Genomic DNA, 21,439 nt, shown 5'->3' with positions numbered 1-21,439 from the left:
ACATGAATTGGGGGGCTGGACCCCTGGGGCAGGCACCTGGACACATCTAGTGGGTTAAAGACAAAGAGAGCCCAGCGCAACGGAAGGCACTGGCACCGGGAGAGAGGGTGCTCTTCCCAGAACAGAGTGGACAGCAAGACTGCAGTCAGAGCCCGGGCGCCCTGACACCTGAGGGGCAGGCAGAGGAGAGAGGCCGCAGAGGAAGGGGGAAGCAGGCGCTGGGTGTCACTGCAAGGGATGAGGGCGGAGGGAGGAGAGACGAAGGGAAGAGGGGAGGAAGGGCAGGCTCCTGGTTTCTGAAGGCATTGAAGACCCAGTGGCCTGAGCCCTGTAAATCTGAGGGAGGAAACCCTGAGTGGGGGCTGAGGACGGAGGGCAGGGATGCTCCGAGCGCAGAGAACCTGGAGGAACAGGGAGAGAGCGTGGGGACCCCATGGGGAGCCTGGAGGGAACCACTGGCACATTCAAAGAGGGTGCTTTGAGTAGGGGGTGCTTCAGGGACCATTATATACCCAGCAGGGCCTGGGAAAACCAATGGGGCGAGCGCCAAAGCCGCCTCCAGGTCTCCCTGACTGGGCGAGAGGAAGAAAGGAGGTTAACAGAACCCAGCGAGGGAGACGTGTGGACAGGGCCTTTGGTCAAAGGCCTCAGTCAACAGAGGCGACCTTACAAAGAGGGGTGCAGGAGAACTTGTGTCCCGTGCTTCCTTCTGGCTGCTTCTTCTGCCGGGACCTCCCGCTGGCCAAACCTGGGAGCCAGAGAACAAGGCTGGAGAGGTCAGCCCCTCGGGGCGGAGGGCAAAGGGGAAGAATGAAGCCCGCGGGGACAGAGACGGGAGCCTGGAGGCTGGGTGAGGGGTGTGAGACGCGTATTTGCTGTGAATTTTACTTTTTCACAGAAGAAGCCTCAACCTATGGCCAAGGGAAGAGGGAATGAAAAGTCCTGAGAGTGGAGGGGGTGTGGGGAGGCGCCCCTCTCTTCTGAAGCAAGAGGGAAGGTGGGGGGGACAGACGACACACTCTCACACCCGCCGGAAGGAGCCAGGGAGGCGAGGGCAGAAAGGTAGAGGACATCAGGTCCTCTTGGTTCAAGGAGGGGCAGGAGGAGATGAGGTCCGAGTGAGGTCATGGCCATGGCAGGTTGGGTGGTCTGAGCTCAGGGCCCAGGAGGCAAGACATCACTGGGCAGGGTTTCCAGGGTCCCACCCAATGGAGGGCCCTCAGGCAAGAAAGCCACAGCCCCCAGAAGGAGCCCCCCCAAAAAGACAGATGCCCGCAGCTCTCAGACTCCTGGCAGAATCACATGGCAGGGTGGGAGCTGAGGTGGGAGCTATGGGTGATCTTTTCCAACCCTCAGAACAACTTCGCTTTGCTAAACCCTCCAGTGGCATCCCCTGCCCTCTCATCCTGCCCAGAGCTACGGAGCCAGTCCCTGCTCCAAAGGCAGTGAGTGAATTCCCTTCTCCTAACTCTCCTTTCTCCCACAGGCGGCTCCCACAGCCCCTCCGCCTCCAGGAAGCCCTCAGGCCTCCCGCCTTCCCCCTGACGTGGTCCTGATCTAACGGGGACTGGAGGTGTCTGCGTCCAGACAGGACCTGTCTAAACTGGCACTGGGCGTGTTCGGGTTCCAGCCCCCCGGGTCCTGCTTTGCTCCAGGACATGCGGAGCACATTCCTGTGACAACTGACACGTTTTCTCACCGTGGTGTCCCCGGCTCTGTGCTAGACTTTGGAAAAAATTCGTCCGTGAGCAAGGCAGATGCCCACACGCCGAAACCGGTTTGGCTCAGTGGATAGAGCATCAGCCTGGGGACTGAAAGATCCAGGGTTCGATTCCGGTCAAGGGCATGTACCTTGGTTGCAGGCATATCCCCCAGTGGAGGGTGTGCAGGAGGCAGCTGATCGATGTATTTCTCATTGATGTTTCTAACTCTCTCTCTCCCTTCATCTCTGTAAAAAAAAAACAACAACAACAATAAAATATATTATAAAAAAAAAAAAGACAGATGCCCGCAGCTCTCAGACTCCTGGCAGAATCACATGGCAGGGTGGGAGCTGAGGTGGGAGCTATGGGTGATCTTTTCCAACCCTCAGAACAACTTCGCTTTGCTAAACCCTCCAGTGGCATCCCCTGCGCTTGGGACAGGATCCCTCTCAGCCCCTTGGGACTTGACCCCCCGTCCTGGGCCTCCTCCCCCTGGCTCTCTCTGTATCCAGCAGCCTGGCCTCCTCGATGTTCCTCTCATCCTCCTGGCCGTCCCCTCTGGCCTTGGCAATGCCGTTCTCTCTGCCCAGAACACCCTTCCTTTCGCCGTTTGCCTCGCTGGCTTTTTCTCCTCAGGTCTCAGTTCTCATATTCACTCATCAGCAGGGACAGACCTCTCCGCCCCAACACCGAAACCTCTTCCTCCCTCATGGTTTTTATTTGTTTGCAGTCTTGCTTTTTTAAACGTTTTTATTGATTTCAGAGAGAGGGATGGAGAAGGAGAGAGGCATAGATATATCAATGATGGAAGAGAATCATTGATTGGCTGCCTCCTGCATGCCCCCCACAGAGGATTGAGCCCGCAATCCCCTACAATCAGAGCATGTGCCCTGACCCTGACCTCCTGACCTCCTGGTTCATAGGTCACTGCTCCACCACTGAGCACCACCAGCCCTGCTGTTGGCAGTCTTGTTTCTTGTAGAAGCTTGCTCCGTGTTGGTCCTCTCCACCTATATGTTATAGGGCTTCCCACCAAGCAGGGACTCAGTCAATATTTGCTGAGTAACTGAAGGAGGGAGAGCTGGAGGGTCAGAGTGAGCTGTCAGGTGAAAGGAGTCTTCTGGGTTTGAGAAGGGAGCGTGTGCAGTGGGCACAGCCTGTGCAAAGATGAGAAAGCCTACCGAAACCGGTTTGGCTCAGTGGATAGAACGTTGGCCTGTGGACCAAAGGGTCCCGGGTTCGATTCCAGTCAAGGGCATGTACCTTGGTTTCGGGCACATCCCCAGTAGGGGGTGTGCAGGAGGCAGTTGATTGATGTTTCTCTTGTATCGATGTTTCGAACTATCCCTCTCTCTTCCTCTCTGTAAAAAATCAATAAAATATATTAAAAAAAAAAAAAAAAAAAAAAGATGAGAAAGTCTGGGAGACAGGAAGTGAAGCTGGGGAGGGTGTTGCTCTGGGCGGCGGGGAGCCTTGGAGAGTTTGAGTCTGAGAGGAAGGCAGCGGCCAGGAGGCCTGGCTGGGTCTGCAGCCCACGGCCCCTGGGGTGCAGCCACCCCACTCTTGCTAAGGACCCACCCTCACTACTGCTGGGTCTGGCACGGCTCACTGCCTGGGCAGCCCGGCCTGGCCCCAGCTCAGCTTCCATGCAGAGGGCGGGGCTGTGGTCCCAGCAGAGAGGCCAAGGGCATGGTCTAGGGTTCCTGGTCAGCAGGCCTGAGCCCAGCAGCTGTGTGTATCGGTCTGGCCCCAGGTCCCCGATCCCTGGGGACTGACTCATGGAGGAGAAATGCAGTCCCCAGCCAGGGCGGCCAGCAGGGCCAGGGGGCGGGTTCACGCATCCCCTACCCCCACAGTTTGGGAACTGTGTGGCTACCCCCACCGGCAAGGCCGTGGGAATGGTCTCTTCAACCGTCCTGCCCCAGGGACCAGGACACCTTGGGCTGGTCCTGTCGTGTGGCTGGAGGGCAGCGGAAGGACCAGGAAGCCAGGACCCCACCTCTCCTGGCTGAGTGGGTTCCTTTGAAGACACGGGGTCTTCAGAAAGGGATTGGCACAGAGCAGGAGCTCCGTAAATGTGTCTTCCTTTTGTCCCCACGCTCCGCATGCCACCCTGAGCCTGTGTCCTCATCATTACTGCTCCATCTCCTCTCTGTCTGCCGCTGTATCAGCAGAGGAGTAGACTCTGGACTTCCTGCCTAGCAAAATGTGTGTCCAGTCCCGTGGTAGGCAAACTGCGGCTCTCGAGCCACATGCGGCTCTTTGGGCCCTTGAGTGTGGCTCTTCCACAAAATACCACAGCCTGGGCGAGTCTGTTTTGAAGAAGTGGCATTAGAAGAAGTTTAAGTTTAAAAAATTTGGCTCTCAGCTGAAACCGGTTTGGCTCAGTGGATAGAGCGTCGGCCTGCGGACTGAAAGGTCCCAGGTTTGATTCCGGTCAAGGGCATGTACCCTGGTTGCGGGCACATCCCCAGTGGGGGGTGTGCAGGAGGCAGCTGATCGATGTTTCTCTCTCATCGATGTTTCTAACTCTCTACCCCTCTCCCTTCCTCTCTGTAAAAAAAATCAATAAAATATATTTAAAAAATAATTTGGCTCTCAAAAGAAATTTCAGTCGTTGTACTGTTGATATTTGGCTCTGTTGACGAATGAGTTTGCCGACCACTGGTCTAGTCCGTGGGTTGATCCTTGAGATGGGGAGCTCAGCATCTCATAGAATATTCATTCCAGCGGAAAACCCTTTCCCAGATGGGTCAGGGGAGGAGTTCTACCCCCCTCCCTCCTTAAAGCCCCTACCTTTGCCCCAGGTTCTTTTCTGAACCCCAGATCCCAAAACTGGTCCTGAAGAGAGTGGTCTAGGCCCCTGTGGTGGCCCTTCTGGGCTGGCATCTCAACTGCTTCCTCCATGTCCTAAGTCAACAAAACCTCCAGGTCACCCCTCTGTGCCCGCCCCGTGCTGGACGATGCCTGGCCCCTGGGGAGCTCCCGGTCTGGGGAGGGGACTGAGCAGGACACAGATGCCTGCCGCCATCCCCTTTTGGGCAGACTGAGCTGGAGGGCAGGAGGGCCCCGGGAAAGCCCGGGTGGCAGAGGAGCTGGGTCTGAGGGAGGGCAGGGGCGGAGGGGTGGGGAGCAGGGGTTCCTAGAGCTGCAAAGAATAAACAGGAGCTCACCAGGCACATGAACGAGGGGAGGGGGATTCACGCTAGAAAGGGGGATCAGAATAGGCTCAGGGGCCCTAACTGGTTTGGCTCAGTGGTTAGAGCATCAACCTGCGGACTGAAGGGTCCCGGGTTCGATTCCGGTCAAGGGCATGTACCTTGGTTGCAGGCACATCCCCAATAGGAGGTGTGCAGGAGGCAGCTGGTCGATGTTCCTCTCTCCCTTCGATGTTCCTAACTCTTCATCCCTCTCCCTTCCTCTCTGTAGAAAATCAATAAAACACATTAAAAAAAGAAAAAGAAAAAAAGGAATAGGCTAATAGTAGAGCATGCTTTACATAAGCAGAAGAAAACGCATTTTCAAAAAGAACCCATTTCCTGTGAGTTCCTGGAAGGAAGCAGAAGGATCCCAGGCAGAGGGCAGAGGCCAGGAGGGTGGGGGGAAGGCCTGCTGGGTGGGGGTGAAGTTTGGCTCAGTCTGATGATAAGGGGGGCAGGGCCGGCCAGAGAAGGTCAGGCCCCCTTCCACAGGGTGCGAGACGTGGGCTTTCTCCTGGGGTGACAGGCACGGGGAGGACTCAAGCTGGGCCTGGCCCACGGGCCCGCTGACTCAGCACACTCCGCGTGAGTCACACTAAGCCCTTCGTGTGTTAACCGTAGTCTTTTCCTCTTCCCAGGCCCTCACTTCCCACGTGGCCCGGAGTCACTCAGACCTGGGTTCCACTCTCAGCTCTTCCTTCAGAAGCCTCCAGCATGTCACCGTAAGACGGCATATACCCCCTCGTACAATGGGGTTGTGGGTCACCTCGGATGCCAGGCTCTGGTCAGTCATTCAACTTTCACCCTTGGCTTCCCATGCTTCTCCTTTCTGTCTAATGGTACTTCTCTGCCTTCTTCACATCTTCCTCTTCCAGTATTTAAAAACCACCCAAGTTGCCAAAACCGGTTTGGCTCAGTGGATAGAGCGTTGGCCTGCGGACTGAACGAATCCCAGGTTCGATTCCGGTCAAGGGCATGTGCCTTGGTTGCAGGCACATCCCCATTAGGGGGTGTGCAAGAGGCAGCTGATCGATGATTCTCTTTCATCGATGTTTTTAACTCTCTATCCCTCTCTCTTCCTCTTTGTAAAAAAAAAAATCAATAAAATGTATTTTTTTAAAAAACACATCCATGTTGTTAGTGGGTGAGTGAATAAGCAGTACTTGGTGCTGCCATTCAGTGTAATGTCATTCAGCTGTTAAAGGGACGGAAGCACTGACACACACCACAATGTGAGGGAACCTTGAGAGCATCGTGCCAAGCGAAAGAAGCCAGACACAAAGGCCACATGGTATATGATTCCATTACATGAAGTGTCCAGAACAGGCGACTTCACAGGGACAGAAGGCAGATGAGTACATGCCAGGGGCTGGGGGAGGAGGAATGAGGAGCAACTGCCAATAGATACGGGGTCTCCTTTAGGGGAGATGAAGATGTTTTGGAACAAGATAGAGGTGATGGTTGCACTGAATGCCAGCGAACTCTACACTTTAAAAAGGAAACTGGTGTTGACTGGCCTGGTTCATCAGCTGGTCACGGTTCAATTCCCAGTCAGGGCACATGCCCAGGTTGTGGGCATCATCCTCAGTGGGGGGCGTGCAGGAGGCAGCCAATCAATGATTCTCTCATCATTAATGTTTCTCTCTCTCTCTCTCTTCTTCTCTGAAATTAATAAAGATGCCAAAATTGGTTTAGCTCAGTGGTAGAGCATCGGTCTGCGGACTGAAAGGTCCCAGGTTTGATTCTGGTCAGGGGCATGTGCATTGGTTGCGGGCGCATCCCCGGTAAGGGGTGTGCAAGAGGCAGCTGGTCGATGTTTCTCTCTCATTGACGATTCTAGCTCTCTATCCCTCTCTCCTCCTCTCTGTAAAAAAATCAATAAAATATATATATATTTTAAAATTAATAAAGATATATTTGAAAAAATTAATAAAGAGATAAGGGGTTAATTTTATATTATACACATTTTGCTTCAATTCAAAAAAAATCACCAGAGGAAATTATTAACAACTGCCAAAAACAGTGAATGAAAGTTTGGTGGGCACCAGGATATTCACACAGTCTCGGGGTATCTATCTCCCCATCTGATATTGACTTTTATTTATTATGGGGAGGGGATAGGAAGAAAATGGTACATTACGATAGGAAAAAATTGGCTAACTTCATTCACTCAAGTGATCGAAGTTGAACACCAGCCACGCTGGGAACTCATGTCCGGTGCCTCCTGATATGATGCACCCATGCACCGGGGAGGGGCAGCCATGCTGCCGGACACACAGCCTGAACCTGGTCAAGGGGAGCCAGAAGGCCTAGTGAGTCTGTGAAACCACTGACCTCGACTCTCCAGAAATGTCAACGTTGTGCAAGACACAGAGAGGCTGAGGAACCAACTCGGATTAAAGGACAACAAGAAACGACCCGGCTGGCGTGGCTATGGCTGAATGTGGACCTATGAACCGGGTGGTCACTGTTGGATTTCCGGTCAGGACACATGCCTGGGTTGCGGGCTGGATCCCCAGTAGGAGGTGTGCAGGGGGCAGCTGATCAGTGGTTCTCTCATCATTGACGTTTCTATCTCTTTTCCTCTCCCTTCCTCTTTAAAATCAATACAAAGAAAAAGAAAAGAAACGTAACAATTAAATGCGACACATCATCAGAGATTAGATCCTGGACCAGCAAAGAAACATGCTACAGAGATATTGTGGGGGCAACGGAAAGCTTTGGGTAGGGGCTGAGGGGAAACTGTGCTGTGTTTAGAGAAGAGAGTGTGTGCCCTTGTCCTTAGGGAGTATATATGTAATTACAAAGCAAATGTGGCAACCTGTGGGTAAGTATGGACCAAGGGCGTGTGGAAATTGTATTATTGTGCATTTAAAAGTACTTTAAAAGAAAGTTTTAGTCCTGGCTCAATTGGTTAAATATGGCCCCATATGCACCAAGTGGTCACCGGTTTGACTCAGGATACATGCCCAGGTGGTGGGCTTGATCCCCAGTAGGGGATATGCAGGAGGTGGCCGGTGAATGTTTCTCTCTCATCTCTCTCTCTCTCTCTCTCTCTCTCTCTCTCTCTCTCTCTCTCTTCCTTTCTTTCTCTCTCAAATTAATTTTTTAAAAAAAGAAAAGAGCAGAAACCAGTTTGGCTCAGTGGATAGAGCGTCGGTCTGTGGACTGAAAGGTCACGGGTTCGATTCCGGTCAGGGGCATGTACATTGGTTGCGGGCGCATCCCCAGTGGGGGTGTGCAGGAGGCAGCTGGTCGATGTTTCTCTCTTATCGAAGTTTCTGGCTCTCTATCCCTCTCCTCTCCTTTCCTCTCTGTGGAAAAATCAATAAAATATATTTTAAAAAAATAAAAAAGGAAAAGAAAGTCTTAAAATTGCCCAAAGACCTCAGGGGTGCCATGTCAGGACTCCTGTACGCTCAACCCCAATGTTCAGCTGCCTTCTGGGTGGTCCTCAAACTCCTCAGCTTGAGCACCTCACCCTCAACCCATCCCTCCTCCCTGCAGCCTCATCACCAAGCCAGAGAGCAGGGGCCCGCCTGATCTTTCTCCTGCTCATGGCCAGCCCCACCCCTGGCCTGCCCATTCTCCTTCAGGACTCTGCCCCTTCTCTGGAGGTAGGGCTCTCCCTCTGCCAGGATGTCCTTCCTTCAGGTCACGCAGGCTGAGCCCCAGTGGATCCTTCTCTGGGAGGGAAGTCCTCTCTGGAGGTAAAAGCCAAGACAGAGAGCTGGGCTTTATACCTATCTGCTGAATGAATAAATGAATGAACTAACGAATGAATGAATAAGGAGCCCAGCCTCCAGGCAGAACCCTCACCAGCCCTTCTTTGCGCCCTCCCCAGACCCCACGCCTTCCTCTGACCAGCCCGGAGTCCCCAGTGCTGGGTGCATCCAGCACTTTCTGGCTCTTTCTTCCGCAGAATGACAGCTCCTCCGGGGCTGGGCGGGTGGGGTGGGCCGTCAGGGGCCCCCTTTCTCACCATGGAGACATTTGGGAAAAGCCAGCGGATCGGATTGAGTGGCAGAGCTGTGCGGAGTACGGGGTGGGACTGGAGTCACCTCTGGGGTTCCCACGGGGCTGTGAAGAGGAAGGACTGTTAGGAGTGTGTGTGTGTGTGTGTGTGTGTGTGTGTGTGTGTGCGCGCGCGCATCTTTGCCGTTATTCATGAGGCTCCTCTTAGCCTGTGTCAGAGGTCGGAGGCTGCAAAGAGCCCCAGGCTCCAGGCTGGGCTGGGCCTGAGTTTCAGGTTTTCCACTGTTTCAGATTTCAAGTCCCCGTGAAGTTTGGTGCATGTGTCTTGTCTGCATTTGTGCATGGTGGCTGTGTGCTCCTGAGCCTCTCAGACCTGCTTGATCTCCTTTTGGGGGTGTCTGGGGTGGGGGTGGGGAGAGAGTCTGTGTGTGTGTCGGGGTGCCCTGTGTGTCTCTGGCTGCGGGTGTGCTGGGAGCAGAGGTAATCACAGGCTGGGTGTGTCTGCCCCTGCGAGTGGGTTGGCCCCGCATCTCCCCGCGTGGCCGGCCTGAGGTCCGGAGGGCCCGCGGGTCCCACGCTGTGTGGGTGGGTGGAGGGTGGGTGGAGGGTGGGCAGGGACCCCGGGAGGCCGGCGAGGGGCGGGAGCGCGGGGCCGGCCCGGGGCGGAGCGAGCCGCCGGGCGGGGGGCGGGGCGGCCGGCGGCCTCACTTCGGCGGCGAAGTTGGCGGCGCTGAGGCTGGCCCGGGACGCGCCGCCCGGAGCCCGGGGCCGGAGGGCGGAGGGAGGAGGGAGGGTCGCGGCGGGCCGCCATGGGGCCGGGGACCCGGGTCCGCCGCCGCGGCCAGATGTCTCCGCTGCCGTCCGTGCGAGCGCCGCTGCTCCTGCTGCTGCTGGCGGGACCCGGGGCTGCAGGTGAGGGGCCGGGACCTGCGGGCGGAACGGATTTGGGGGGAGGAAGGGAGGGGAACGGGGTGCAAGGACCCCCAAGTCTGGGGCTGGTGGTGGTGGGGACCCTGGAAGCCAAGGACCGGAGCAGGGGCGCGCGGGCGGGAGCAGGGGCAGGGGCGCTGGAGCCCGGACTGCGTGCGTGCCAGCCCCGGGGGACAGGGACTCAGAATTTGGGGGAGGGGGAGCGAGGAACACAGCGGCCCAGGAGCGATCAGGGCTGGGGGATGCGGAGACCCAGAAGTCCGGGAGTGGGAGCTCGAGGTGCGGGGACCGGGGACTCAAAATTGCGGGGGGCGGGGGGAGGTACCCAGAATCTGGGGCTCCCTCTCCTCCACCCACGCCCATCCGGAGTCCTGGGAAGGTCACGACTGGAGTTCCAGTGCCCCCAGGGCGGGGACCCCCCGTACAAAAGCCCCACCCCACCCCCAGCGCTCAGGCCCGCGGGGCGGGGGTCGGAGGGCGGGGAGGGGGCGCCAAGTTCCCGCAGCTCCGAACTCGGAGGAAACTTCCCAGGCCGGCGCGCGGCAAAACCCGGCGCCGGAGCCGGAGCCGGAGCCGGAGCCGGAGCCGCTGCGGCCCCGCGCCCCTTCCCCGGCCCCGGCCCGCTCCCTCCCCCACCCGCCGGATCCGGCGGCCCGGCCCGGTCCCCGCCCTGGGAACGGGGGGCGGCGTGGGAAGGGGGCGAGCCCACGTGCTCCTCGTTCATTTCGGCGCCCGGACCTTGCAGCCCGAGCCCCTCCGCAGCGGCCCGGGCCCCCGCCCTTCCCCCTCCCCTCCCCCTCCACATTTTCCCCTCCCTCTCTCGGGACAATGGCCGCGGCGTCTAGACACCCCCTCCCCCCGGCCGGCCTCGCGCTTTATTTGCCAGACAAAGCGGGGCGGGCGGCGGGGCCGAGCGGGGGCTGTGGGGGCGCACCCCCCCCCCCCCCGCCCAGGGAGGCCTGGCGGGCGGAGGGGGGCGCGGGCCCAGCGGCCCTGGCTGAGGGTCCCGGGCACCTCTGTGGGGCTGGGATCCGGGAGGGGTGGGAGTGCAGGAGCCCAGACACCACCCCTCACCCCCCATCGTGCCCCCGCCCGCCCGCACCGGGCAGGACCGGGCAGGAGCTGCCGCCCCCGCGAGGCCAGCGGGCACCCACATGGTCCGTCACACACACTCGCAGGCACTCACAGCCCTGGGTCACACAGATCAGAGGTGGATGTGCACACACAGAGTACACCCCCAGACACCCCCATCTCACCCCCCAGCTCACACAAGACATACCCAGGCACACACAGCTCACACACTGATGTGCGCATGTAACCACACGTGTTCATACAAGTGCGCACACCGGCCCGAGGCCTTGCACATGCGGTCTTCACACACTCGGGCACACACAGACACAGATCCAAGGGCATGCCCGGCTCCCACGTGCAGATGGGCACATGCAACCTATCCACAGCCACATGCACACACACAGACACCCAACTACACAACAGATCCAGCCTGCACCCATGTGGCACACGCATCTGTAGCCCATGCACGTCACGGACGCATGCGTGGCTCACAGATCCCCCGGCGGAGAGTGGTCCCAGGCTGGGTCTCGTGGCCCCCGGGGTGAGTTCACAAACATGCACTGGCCCCCGTGGGGGGATAGTGTCGTGTGCCTGCTGGTCCCCTCCTTGGGAGACAGATGCCATGCTGGCCCATGCTCATGTCCCGCGTGACTCCTGTCTCTCTACTTCTCTGTCTCCTCTCTCTGTGCTGCCTGCTCATAGTTTCCTTTTCTATAGCCGTCTCTGTCTTTCTCTGTCTCCCTCCATCTTTCTATCTCTCGGTGACACGCACATGAGCACATTGGCCCCACACCTGCCAGCACAATTCTCCACTAGCTCACACCCAGCCATGCCCCAGACCCGTCTGGCAGGACAGTTAGACAGTGCCACACCCCAGAGGGACAGCCCTCAGGGTTGGGGATGCTGGACAGGGCAGTACATGTCTGGGGCCACTGCCCCTCCCTTCGTCACACACCCTGCAACACCCACTGCTGGCTGCGCCTGGGGTACATGCCCCGGCTTCTCTCCCCGGAGCCTCTGCACAGGGCGGCACGGCTGGAGGAGGCGCCAGGCATCCCTGGAAGAGAGAGAGCCACGGCCCAGGACGCCCTGCCGCTGCCCCCTCCATTACCCCGGGATCTGGGCACACAGCCTCAGACCTCCCTTTAGCACACCGCACCCTCACTTCCTGCCTCCGCACCCCCCGTTTTGGCCACTTCCCGAGCCCCCACATCTGGCACAAGTCAGCACCTCCTCTTGTCCGCCCCGGACTTGTGGTTCCCAGGGCTCAAGCTGGCAGGGACAGCTGCGGCCCCAACAGCTGGGGCCAGGGTGGGGAGCGTGGGAACCTTCGCTGGAGGGGCTCCCTGCACCCGCACAGACACCCCCAGCTCCGTGCAGCTGTTGCCTGGGAGAGGGAAGGAGGCGGGGGGCTGTCACTCTGAGCCGGGGTTCCTGGGCACCTGTCTGACCTGCCCACCTCTGTTCACCCCACACAGCTCCCCCTTGCCTGGATGGAAGCCCGTGTTCAAATGGAGGTCGCTGCACCCAGCTGTCCTCCCGGGAGGCTGCCTGCCTGTGAGTGCCTGGCTCGGAGCCATCAGTGGGCCCTGTGTGGGGAGGCGGTCTGTCTGGCCCCCCTGCTTCTGTGTCCACCGTGCATGCCTCTGCTGCTTCCTACATGCGTGGCTGGGGCAACTCCTTGATTCCTGGAATCAGCAGGGTTAAAAGCAGGAGCTCTGGCATCTGCTTGGCCTGGCTTCAAATCCCACATCGTGTTGCAGACTGGCTCGGACTTCAACTCTCTCTCTCTTTCTTTTTTTAAATATGTTTATTGATTTTAGAGAGAAAGGGAGAGAGAGGAGAGAGAGAAACGTTGACGTGAGACAGAAACATGGATTGGGTGCCTCCCACATGCACCTGGACCGGGAATCAAACCTGCAACCTGGGCATGTGCCCTGACCAGGAATTGTACTGGCAACCTTACGCCTTTCGGTGCAAGGATGGTACTCAACCAACTGAGCCACCCTGGCCAGGGCTGGGATGTAACTGAGTCTCTGTGTCCTCTTCTGGAAAATGAACCCAGGAACCCCCAACCTCACAGAATTCTCAGGTGTCTGAGGTCATACGTAAAGCCCCTAATGGAGGTAGTTATAATTTAGTCAACAAATCTCCAGGGACCAACAGCAGTGGCTTAGGAGGGCACACCATCTCCACCCTTCCCTATCTCAAGATTTCAAGGTGGGGGCATTGGCGGCCTGTAATACAGCCCAGCTCTGCCACTTCATTGCTGTGTGACCTTTGGATTAGTCATTTCCCCTCTCCGAACCTCACTGCATCTGTGAAATAGGGGGTTCTCACCGGGACTTTGGGAAAGGCAGTGGGCGGGGGGGAGGGGGAGTAGGGAAGAGGCTGGGAGAGAGCTGAGCAGAGGCAAACAGCTCGGTTTAAATTCTGGGCTCCGGGTTACCTTGTGCAAGATCTTTGAGCTTTCGGAGCCTCAGTTGTTGCATCTGCAAATTGGGGCCATAACAGTTCCTTATTTGAGTTGATTGTACAGATTTAAATGAATCCTTCATACAATGAACTCATCATACTGCTTGGCATACAGCAAGTGCTCAGTAAATAGGGCTTATTTTAATAGTTTAAGAGCTTTATTAACAGGAGCTTGCAGTTTGTTGACTTTTTTTTAAAAGTTGTAAACTTTAAAAAATATATATATTTTATTAATTTTTTTACGGAGAGAAAGGGAGAAGGATAGAGAGGTAGAAACATCGATGGGAGAGAAACATGGATCAGCTGCCTCTTGCACACTCCCTACTGGAGACGTGCCTGCAACCAAGGTACATGCCCTTGACCAGAATCGAACCTGGGACCCTTGGGTCTGCAGGCTGAGGCTGTATCCACTGAGCCAAACCGGTTAGGGCAAAAGTTGTAAAGTTTTATTTATAAATTAAAAACGAGGATCTTAAAAAGCACAACTTGAACAGGTATGTATCATAATAATTAAAAAAAAAAAACTTTTATAGGCACTTTAAACTTTTTTGCCCAACGAACCTAAAAACACACACCCATGTTTGTCATTACCAAAAAGAGACATCTTTAGGTAAAAAATGTATATCTGGTAGTTGGGCAAAAAGCCAGCACTGAAGGTCTTCAGCTCCAATATATGTTCATGTCTTCGTAATGCTGGCATTTCATATTCACTTCTTGTTGGGTGACTAAACCAGATGGTGATAGAGATGGGAAGCGGGTATTACTCAACCCCGCCTGTTCAGCCTCTGGAGCCACGAATTCTCAGCCTCTCAGCCGGTAGATCCGCTGCTCTTGTCTCTTTGCCATCTTGTGGGTTAGGTTTTCTGGGCATCGGCACCGGTAATTAATTGAAGCTGCAGCGTTGCAGCGGTATGAGTTACTATCGTTGCTGTGACTGTTGACCTTGGGTCTCATCTCCTTGAATTCCTTGTCTTCACTGCTGTCCTCTCTAGGCTGTCTTTAGTGAGGAGGGCCAATAGGGGTTATTATCCTATTTAATAAAGAGCTAACATGCTAATTAGACCAAATAGCAGAACCACCTTCATCCTGACCGCCTTCCAGATGAAGCCGGGGCTGCGAGGGGCTTCGAGGGCCGAGCCCCTTGCACGAATTTCGAGCTCCGGGCCTCCAGTTATAAATAATAACAGCAGAGACACAGGAAGTAGGTGCCATAAGGGGGAACCTCTCAAGACTATGGGGAAATGCTTGGTTCCTTTTGTAATATTGTCCTTAGTAAGAGCAGTTCATCCAGTGGCCATTAGCCGACTGACTTATTCATTTATTCAACAACATGTGACTTTAGACCCAAACACACACTTTGCAGTTACACACACACTTTGAATGGGGACCACGCGAGCTCCTCGGGGTGGGATGCTTAGCCTGGCTGAGAGGGCTTTTCGGGTTGGGAGTCCCCAAAACTGAAAATAGGGAAAAGTGCCCCCCCCCATCCGAAGCCACTGGAGGTGGAGATGGAGCCGCAGGGCCGGCCGCGCGCCTGCGCAGTAGAGCCCCGCGCCTGGAATCCTGCCGACAGGTGAATGCGCCCGCGGCCGCCCCGCCCCCCGACAGGTGAATCACCGGCGCGCGTGGCCGCCCGGAGCCCGGACTCCCCGGAGCGGAGCGGACTCGGTCCCCAGAGCAGGGCTGCGGGAACCACCCCCCACGCACCCCCCCCATCTCCTTACACACCCCAACTACTCGTGTGCCTTCAGGGATGCCCCCTCCCCCCAATTGATCTCAAGTCTTGCCCCCCAAATAGGCTTCTAAGCCCTTGTCTCTGTCTCCCAGTGCTCGCCTCCCCTGCCCCCCCAAGTCAGCTCTCCCCTCCGTCTCCCCCGAAACCCAGGCCATGGGGCGGGGCGCGGGCGGAGGCTGGAACCGGCCCGACCGGTCGGCAGGGGCGCGGGGCACAGATCGTGGGAACCCGCCGGGGGCGCCGGGAGAGGGCCGCTGGCCGCGCCCTGCCTGGCTCTGGGACCCCGCAAGTCGGGGCGCCCCGGGCAGCGCGCCCCCTCCTGGCGCGGAGTGGCGGTGGCTGTGCTGGCCCTGCGGGCCTTTGCGGAGGGCGCTGGGCGCTGGCTTCTCCCCGCAAGGCACCACCTGCGCCCCTGTCCGGCCATGCCCCGACCTGTTTCGCTGGGGGCCTGGGTGGGGGGACCTTGTGGGTGACGCTGAGGACTGAGTCAGCTGCTTGCGTGTAGCCCTAAGGGCCCGGAACAAGCCCGAGGGAGGGACCAGCGGCAGAATGGGCAGCGTCGGGGGTGTGGTCTGGGTCCTGGAGCCTCTCCAGGGCCCTCCCTCTGACTACGAAGGAGAGTTCCAGCCTTAAGACCACCCCTTTTCCAGGTCTCCTATTTCTCTCACACTCCATCCAGCTTCCTTTGGTGGGTTTGGGGAGGAGACTGCGGGCTAAAGGACACCCCCTTTCTGTCCCCCCCTCCCCGCACGAAAGAGGTATCAATATTTTTTAAATATATTTTATTGTTTTTTTACAGAGAGGAAGGAAGAGGGATAGAGAGCTAGAAACTTCGATGAGAGAGAAACATTAATCAGCTGCCTCCTGCACCCCCCCCACTGGGAATGTGCCCTTGACCAGAATTGAACCCCTGGTCCCCTCAGTCCGCAGGCCAATGCTCTATCCACTGAGCCAAACTGGTCCTGGCGAGGCATCAATATTAGTGTCGACCTCGCTCCCACCAGTGGAAAGAAGGGATGTATGTGTTCCCAGAAAAGGAGCAGATGTTTTGTGGGGTCCTCTGTCTATCCATGTGAAAGTTGCCCCTCTCTGTGGCCCGGCCTGTGGGTTGGTGTCTGAGTATTGCCAGCCAAGACGTGGAGTTGGTATGTTTGTGTATGTTCCTGGATCTGCCTGTGTGTGCCGGGAGCTTGTCTTCCGGAGTCTGAGGCTAGTTCTCTCTGCCTGGAGCATGCTTCTCCATACATCCCGTGGCCTCATCCCTTCCTTCAGTCCACGGAAAGATATTTGCCTCCCGACCCCCTCCTCTGTGCCCCCTATTTAGTGTCTTAGTTTCCGTTTCCTGTAGTTGCGGTGACAAATGACCCAAAACGGAGGGATTTAAAACAACAGAAATGTACTCAGCACGGTTCTGGAGGCCAGAAGTCTGAAACCAAGGCGGTGGCAGCCACGGTCTCCAACGGCCTGAGGGGAGCGGAGCGGCCTTCCTGTCTGCCTCTGCCACCTTCTGGCGGCTCCAGGCTTTCCTTGGCTTGTGGGTGCCACACTCCACACCACTCTCTGACTCTGCAGGCCCTTCTTCTCTTTTCCCCAAATCTCCCTCTGCTTTGCTCTTAAAAGAACATTATCATTGGATTTAGGGCCCACCTGGAAAATCCAGGATGATCTCATCTCTTAAAAAAAACCAAAACTATTAAAAAATATATTTTTGTTAACAAAAAGAGTTGACATTTAAAAAAATATATATTTTATTGATTTTTTACAGAGAGGAGGAGAGAGCGATAGAGAGCTAGAAACGTCGATGAGAGAGAAACATTGACCAGCTGCCTCTTGTGCACCCCCTACCGGGGATGTGCCCGCAACCAAGGTACATGCCCTTGACCGGAATCGAACCTGGGACTTTTCAGTCCGCAGACCGACGCTCTATCCACTGAACCAAACCGGTTTCGGCAAGAGTTGACATTTTTATTTTCACATTTTACTACACAAATGAAAATTGCTTTTTTTTTGTCCCACTCCTCCCCTCAAACACTGTTCTCTCTGAGATAGGAAGAGGAAGTGAGTCTTCCTTGCCTGCTGTTAGAAAACACCAGAGTCACAGCTCCTTGACCTCCTGCGAAGGAGCAGGATAGAAAGGGGCTGCCCTTTCTCCCTATCTGTCTGGACGAGTCATTCCGGGCCGAGTGGGCACCCTCATGGGCCGGGCCGCAGGGCTCATCATTGGGGGCCCAGGCATCATTGGCATGTGCCCTCCCATAGGCGGCCTCATTCCGGGAGCAGGTCCCACTGGCATCATCCCCGGAGGAGGAGGACCCACCATTGGCATCCTGGGAGGGAGGGCCCCTCCATGTGGGGTGCTGGCATCACACCGGGGCGAGGTGGACCCGGAAGACTGGGGGGAGGTGGGGCTGAGAATGGAGTAGGAGGTATTTTTCCTTGCTGAAGTGCTGCAGTCGTTTTGTCAATCATGCTCTGGGCCTGCTCTTCCATCCACTTCTGATAGTAGTCTTTCACATTCTCTGTGCTTCCTACCACGGCAGTGTGTCTTTCTCACAGATGGAGAGTCATGGGTGAGGTGTGTATCGCGGCAGTCACAATAAAACTTCGGCATGTTGTTCTGCAGGCCGTTGGCACTCCGTTGGCCGCGCCGCCAAAAATATATATATATTTTTAATTTCAGAGAGGAAAGGAGAGGGAGAGATAGAAACATCCATGATGAGAGAAAAACCACTGATCAGTTGCCTCCTGCATGCTCCCCACTGGGAATCGAGCCTTCAACCCGGAATTGAACCGAGACCTCCTGGTTCACAGGTCGAAGCTCAACCACTGAGCCACACCAGCTGGGCGAATGATCTCATCTTGATATGTTCCTTAGTTACATCTGCAAAGACTTTCCAAATGCTGTCAGCCACAGGTTCTGGGACGTGGATATTTCTTTTCTAAAGCCACCACTCTATACTATACCATGCCCTTCATGACCATGTGCACCCCCCCCCCCCCCCCCCCCGGCTGGCATGCTGAATACTAACTTGTGATTTGTGTATCTTCTTTTCCCCAAGCTAGCTGTGAGCATCAGGAGGGTAGGACCACTTTTATTGTGTTTGCTGCTGTATTCCAATTGCTAAGAACGTAGTAGGTACTTACTGAATGTGGATGAATGAGTATGTGTATTTATTGATCGGTTTGCCCATGTGTTTCTTGCCTGTCTTGAGTGTATGTCTGTGTATCTCCTGCCCCTACTGAGCTGTCTCTGCCTACAGGTGCCCACCAGGCTGGGTGGGTGAACGGTGCCAGCTGGAAGACCCCTGCCATTCGGGCCCCTGTGCTGGTCGTGGCGTCTGCCAGAGCTCGGTGGTAGCAGGCACTGCCCGGTTCTCCTGCCGCTGTCCCCGTGGGTTCAGAGGTAAGGGGTGATCTGGAAGGAAGGGACCCCGAGGTAGTAAGGGTTTGGTCCACCAAACTCACCCATCCTCTTCTGGTCCCTCTAGGCCCTGACTGCTCCCTGCCAGACCCCTGCCTCAGCAGCCCCTGTGCCCATGGGGCCCGCTGCTCAGTGGGGCCGGACGGCCGCTACCTCTGTGCCTGCCCGCCTGGCTACCAGGGCCGCAGCTGTCGGAGCGACGTGGATGAGTGCCGGGGGGGAGGTCCCTGCCATCATGGTGGCACGTGCCTCAACACGCCAGGCTCTTTCCGCTGCCAGTGCCCAGCCGGCTACCTGGGGCCGCTGTGTGAGACCCCGGCAGTGCCCTGTGCACCTTCCCCGTGCCGTAACGGGGGCACCTGCCGACAGAATGGCGATCTCTCCTATGACTGCGCCTGCCTCCCCGGTGAGGAAGCTGCCCTTGGGGGAGGCAGCAGAGGTGGGAACACCGCAGGCCGGCCTGCCGTCAATACTCGCCTCCTCCTCCTCCTCCCGTGCTAGGGTTCGAGGGCCAGAACTGCGAAGTGAATGTGGATGACTGTCCAGGGAACCGGTGCCTGAATGGTGGGACGTGTGTCGATGGCGTCAACACCTACAATTGCCAGTGCCCTCCGGAGTGGACAGGTAGGTGGGCGCACTGGGGCTGAAGGGAGCTGGGTGGCAGACCTCGGGTGGGGATGCACCAGTCCAGGGGACCGGACCGGTGCCTCTGTGTGCCACAGGCCAGTTCTGCACAGAGGATGTGGATGAGTGCCAGCTGCAGCCCAATGCCTGCCACAACGGGGGAACCTGCTCCAACACGCTGGGTGGCCACAGCTGCGTGTGCGTCAACGGCTGGACCGGAGAGAGCTGTAGTCAGAATATTGACGACTGTGCCACCACCGTGTGCTTCCATGGGGCCACCTGCCACGACCGTGTGGCCTCCTTCTACTGCGCCTGCCCCATGGGCAAGACGGGTGAGTGGTTGTTTCCCTTGAAGGCGGCGAGGGAGCCGTGGATGGTTCCTGAACGGGGGCAAGGATGGCATCTGACGTGAGTGTCAGAATGATTACGCTGGAGGCCGGATATGGGGAGGAGGGGTAAGCCTGGGGGAGGCCTGGGAGGAGGGGCTGTGCATCGTACAGGACAGACGCCATGGACATAGAGAGATATACTGTAAGCAAGAGAGAGAGGTGACCTTTGCAAGTATCAACGACCGGAGAAGGTGTTTGGAAGGGGGATTTAAAAGTGGAGGGAAGCTGAAACCGGTTTGGCTCAGTGGACAGAGCCTCGGCCTGCGGACTGAAAGGTCCCAGGTTCGATTCCGGTCAAGGGCATGTACCTTGGTTGCGGGCACATCCCCAGTAGGGGGTGTGCAGGAGGCAGATGATCGATGTTTCTAACTCTCTATCCCTCTCTCTTCATCTCTGTAAGAAATATATATTTAAAAAAATAAAAATAAATAAAAGTGGAGGGAAGGGCAGGTCAGGCAGAGGGTGCCACAGAAGCAAAGACATGAGGCAGTACCCCTTTATGTTTCCAACTCCTTTTCAAATGATTCAGAACAAAGGACAGATAAGTTTGACAATAGCTGAATCTAGGTGCATGGGTGTATAAATCTATCTCTCTGTATGCTTAACATTTTTCATAATAAACAATTAGGAAAACATAGCTACTAAACACGCTGCAGATTAGTAAGCACAAAACATAAGACATTATGTGATCTGTGGAACCTTTGGACAGAGCCGGGGTGTGTGTGTGTGTGTGTGTGTGTGTGTGTGTGTGTGTGTCTGCCCTTGACCTCTGCCCGTCCCTTCCCAGGGCTTCTGTGTCACCTGGATGACGCCTGTGTCAGCAATCCCTGCCACGAGGATGCGATCTGTGACACCAACCCGGTGAACGGCCGGGCCATCTGCACCTGTCCGCCGGGCTTCACCGGCGGCGCCTGTGACCAGGATGTGGACGAGTGCTCCATTGGTGAGGGGGCCGCTGTCTGAGCTGGAAGGAGGGGACAGCTCGCGCCTCCGCGGGCCATACCCACCCTGGCTGTGCCTGTCTCTGCAGGCGCCAACCCGTGCGAGCACCTGGGCAAGTGTGTGAACACCCAGGGCTCGTTCCTGTGCCAGTGTGGCCGCGGCTACACGGGCCCGCGCTGCGAGACGGACGTCAACGAGTGCCTGTCCGGGCCCTGCCGCAACCAGGCCACGTGCCTGGACCGCATCGGCCAGTTCACCTGCATCTGCATGGCAGGTGCGTGGTGGACGGGGCGGAGGCCAGGCCTGAGGCTGGGGGCGGGCGAGAGAAGAGAAGCCTGCAGGAAGGGACGTGGCGGAGCTGGGTTCCCAATGGGCCCTTGAGAGTGAAGCCTGGGGTGAGGGGGAGGTGGGGCCAGAGCAGAACCTCTTGAGAAGCTGGGGGCGTGGCCAAATGGAACGGATAGAATCTCCTTCTGTGAGTGGAGTCTGGACCTCCTAAGGACCGGCTGTGGGGCTGGGGTGAGGTTTAGGTGGAGCCTGCAGACTGTCTTGCTGGGGTGAGCACAAGGCGATGTTGGGGACAGGGCATGTCTGTGGACTGGAGAGGGAAGAGGGTGGTCTAAAGGCAAGGTCCATACGGAGTCTCATAGGCCTTGGACTAGTTGGGACCTCAGCCTGGTGAGGGTCCAGTCTCAGGACAAAAATTGAACATTGGGGGGAAGGCCAATGCTTAGGGGAACTGATTGGGAAGGGGGTGTACCTACCCTATTGCCCTCTCTTCAGACCAGAGGGAAACCCCCATGATCCTAATATCCCTCCCTCCCCCCCATACCCCTTCCCCCAGGCTTCACAGGCACCTACTGCGAGGTGGATATGGACGAGTGTCAGAGCAGCCCGTGTGTCAACGGCGGGGTCTGCAAGGACAGAGTCAATGGCTTCAGCTGCACCTGTCCCTCTGGTGAGGACCTTGGGGC

The 21,439-nt window shown here is 56.8% G+C and overlaps 1 protein-coding gene and 1 pseudogene across 3 annotated transcripts in view; one reads left to right on the top strand and one right to left on the bottom strand.

The window, feature by feature from the left end:
• Positions 1–9,578: 9,578 nt before the first annotated feature.
• NOTCH3 (notch receptor 3) overlaps positions 9,579–21,439 on the top strand; it is a 36,807-nt gene continuing 24,946 nt past the window's right edge. For both annotated transcript variants that reach the window (XM_084885791.1, XM_084885790.1), the window contains exons 1-9: positions 9,579–9,790; positions 12,358–12,436; positions 18,350–18,492; positions 18,578–18,916; positions 19,012–19,134; positions 19,233–19,466; positions 20,311–20,466; positions 20,554–20,739; positions 21,310–21,423. In XM_084885791.1, the coding sequence (XP_084741917.1) occupies positions 9,688–9,790; positions 12,358–12,436; positions 18,350–18,492; positions 18,578–18,916; positions 19,012–19,134; positions 19,233–19,466; positions 20,311–20,466; positions 20,554–20,739; positions 21,310–21,423 (1,477 nt within the window). In that variant the 5' untranslated portion in view covers positions 9,579–9,687. The remainder of the gene's footprint in view (positions 9,791–12,357; positions 12,437–18,349; positions 18,493–18,577; positions 18,917–19,011; positions 19,135–19,232; positions 19,467–20,310; positions 20,467–20,553; positions 20,740–21,309; positions 21,424–21,439) is intronic.
• On the bottom strand, positions 17,047–17,781 carry LOC311623682 (U1 small nuclear ribonucleoprotein C-like; annotated as a pseudogene). Its single transcript has one exon. The product of its transcript is annotated as a U1 small nuclear ribonucleoprotein C-like (transcript).

This window comes from Pipistrellus hanaki (genome assembly GCF_964339955.1).
Source record: "Pipistrellus hanaki genome assembly, chromosome: 5".
In the NCBI taxonomy this organism is placed as follows: Eukaryota; Metazoa; Chordata; class Mammalia; order Chiroptera; family Vespertilionidae; genus Pipistrellus; species Pipistrellus hanaki.
The sequence above is the reverse complement of the archived record's forward strand: the minus strand, read 5'-3'. Positions and strand labels throughout refer to the sequence as shown.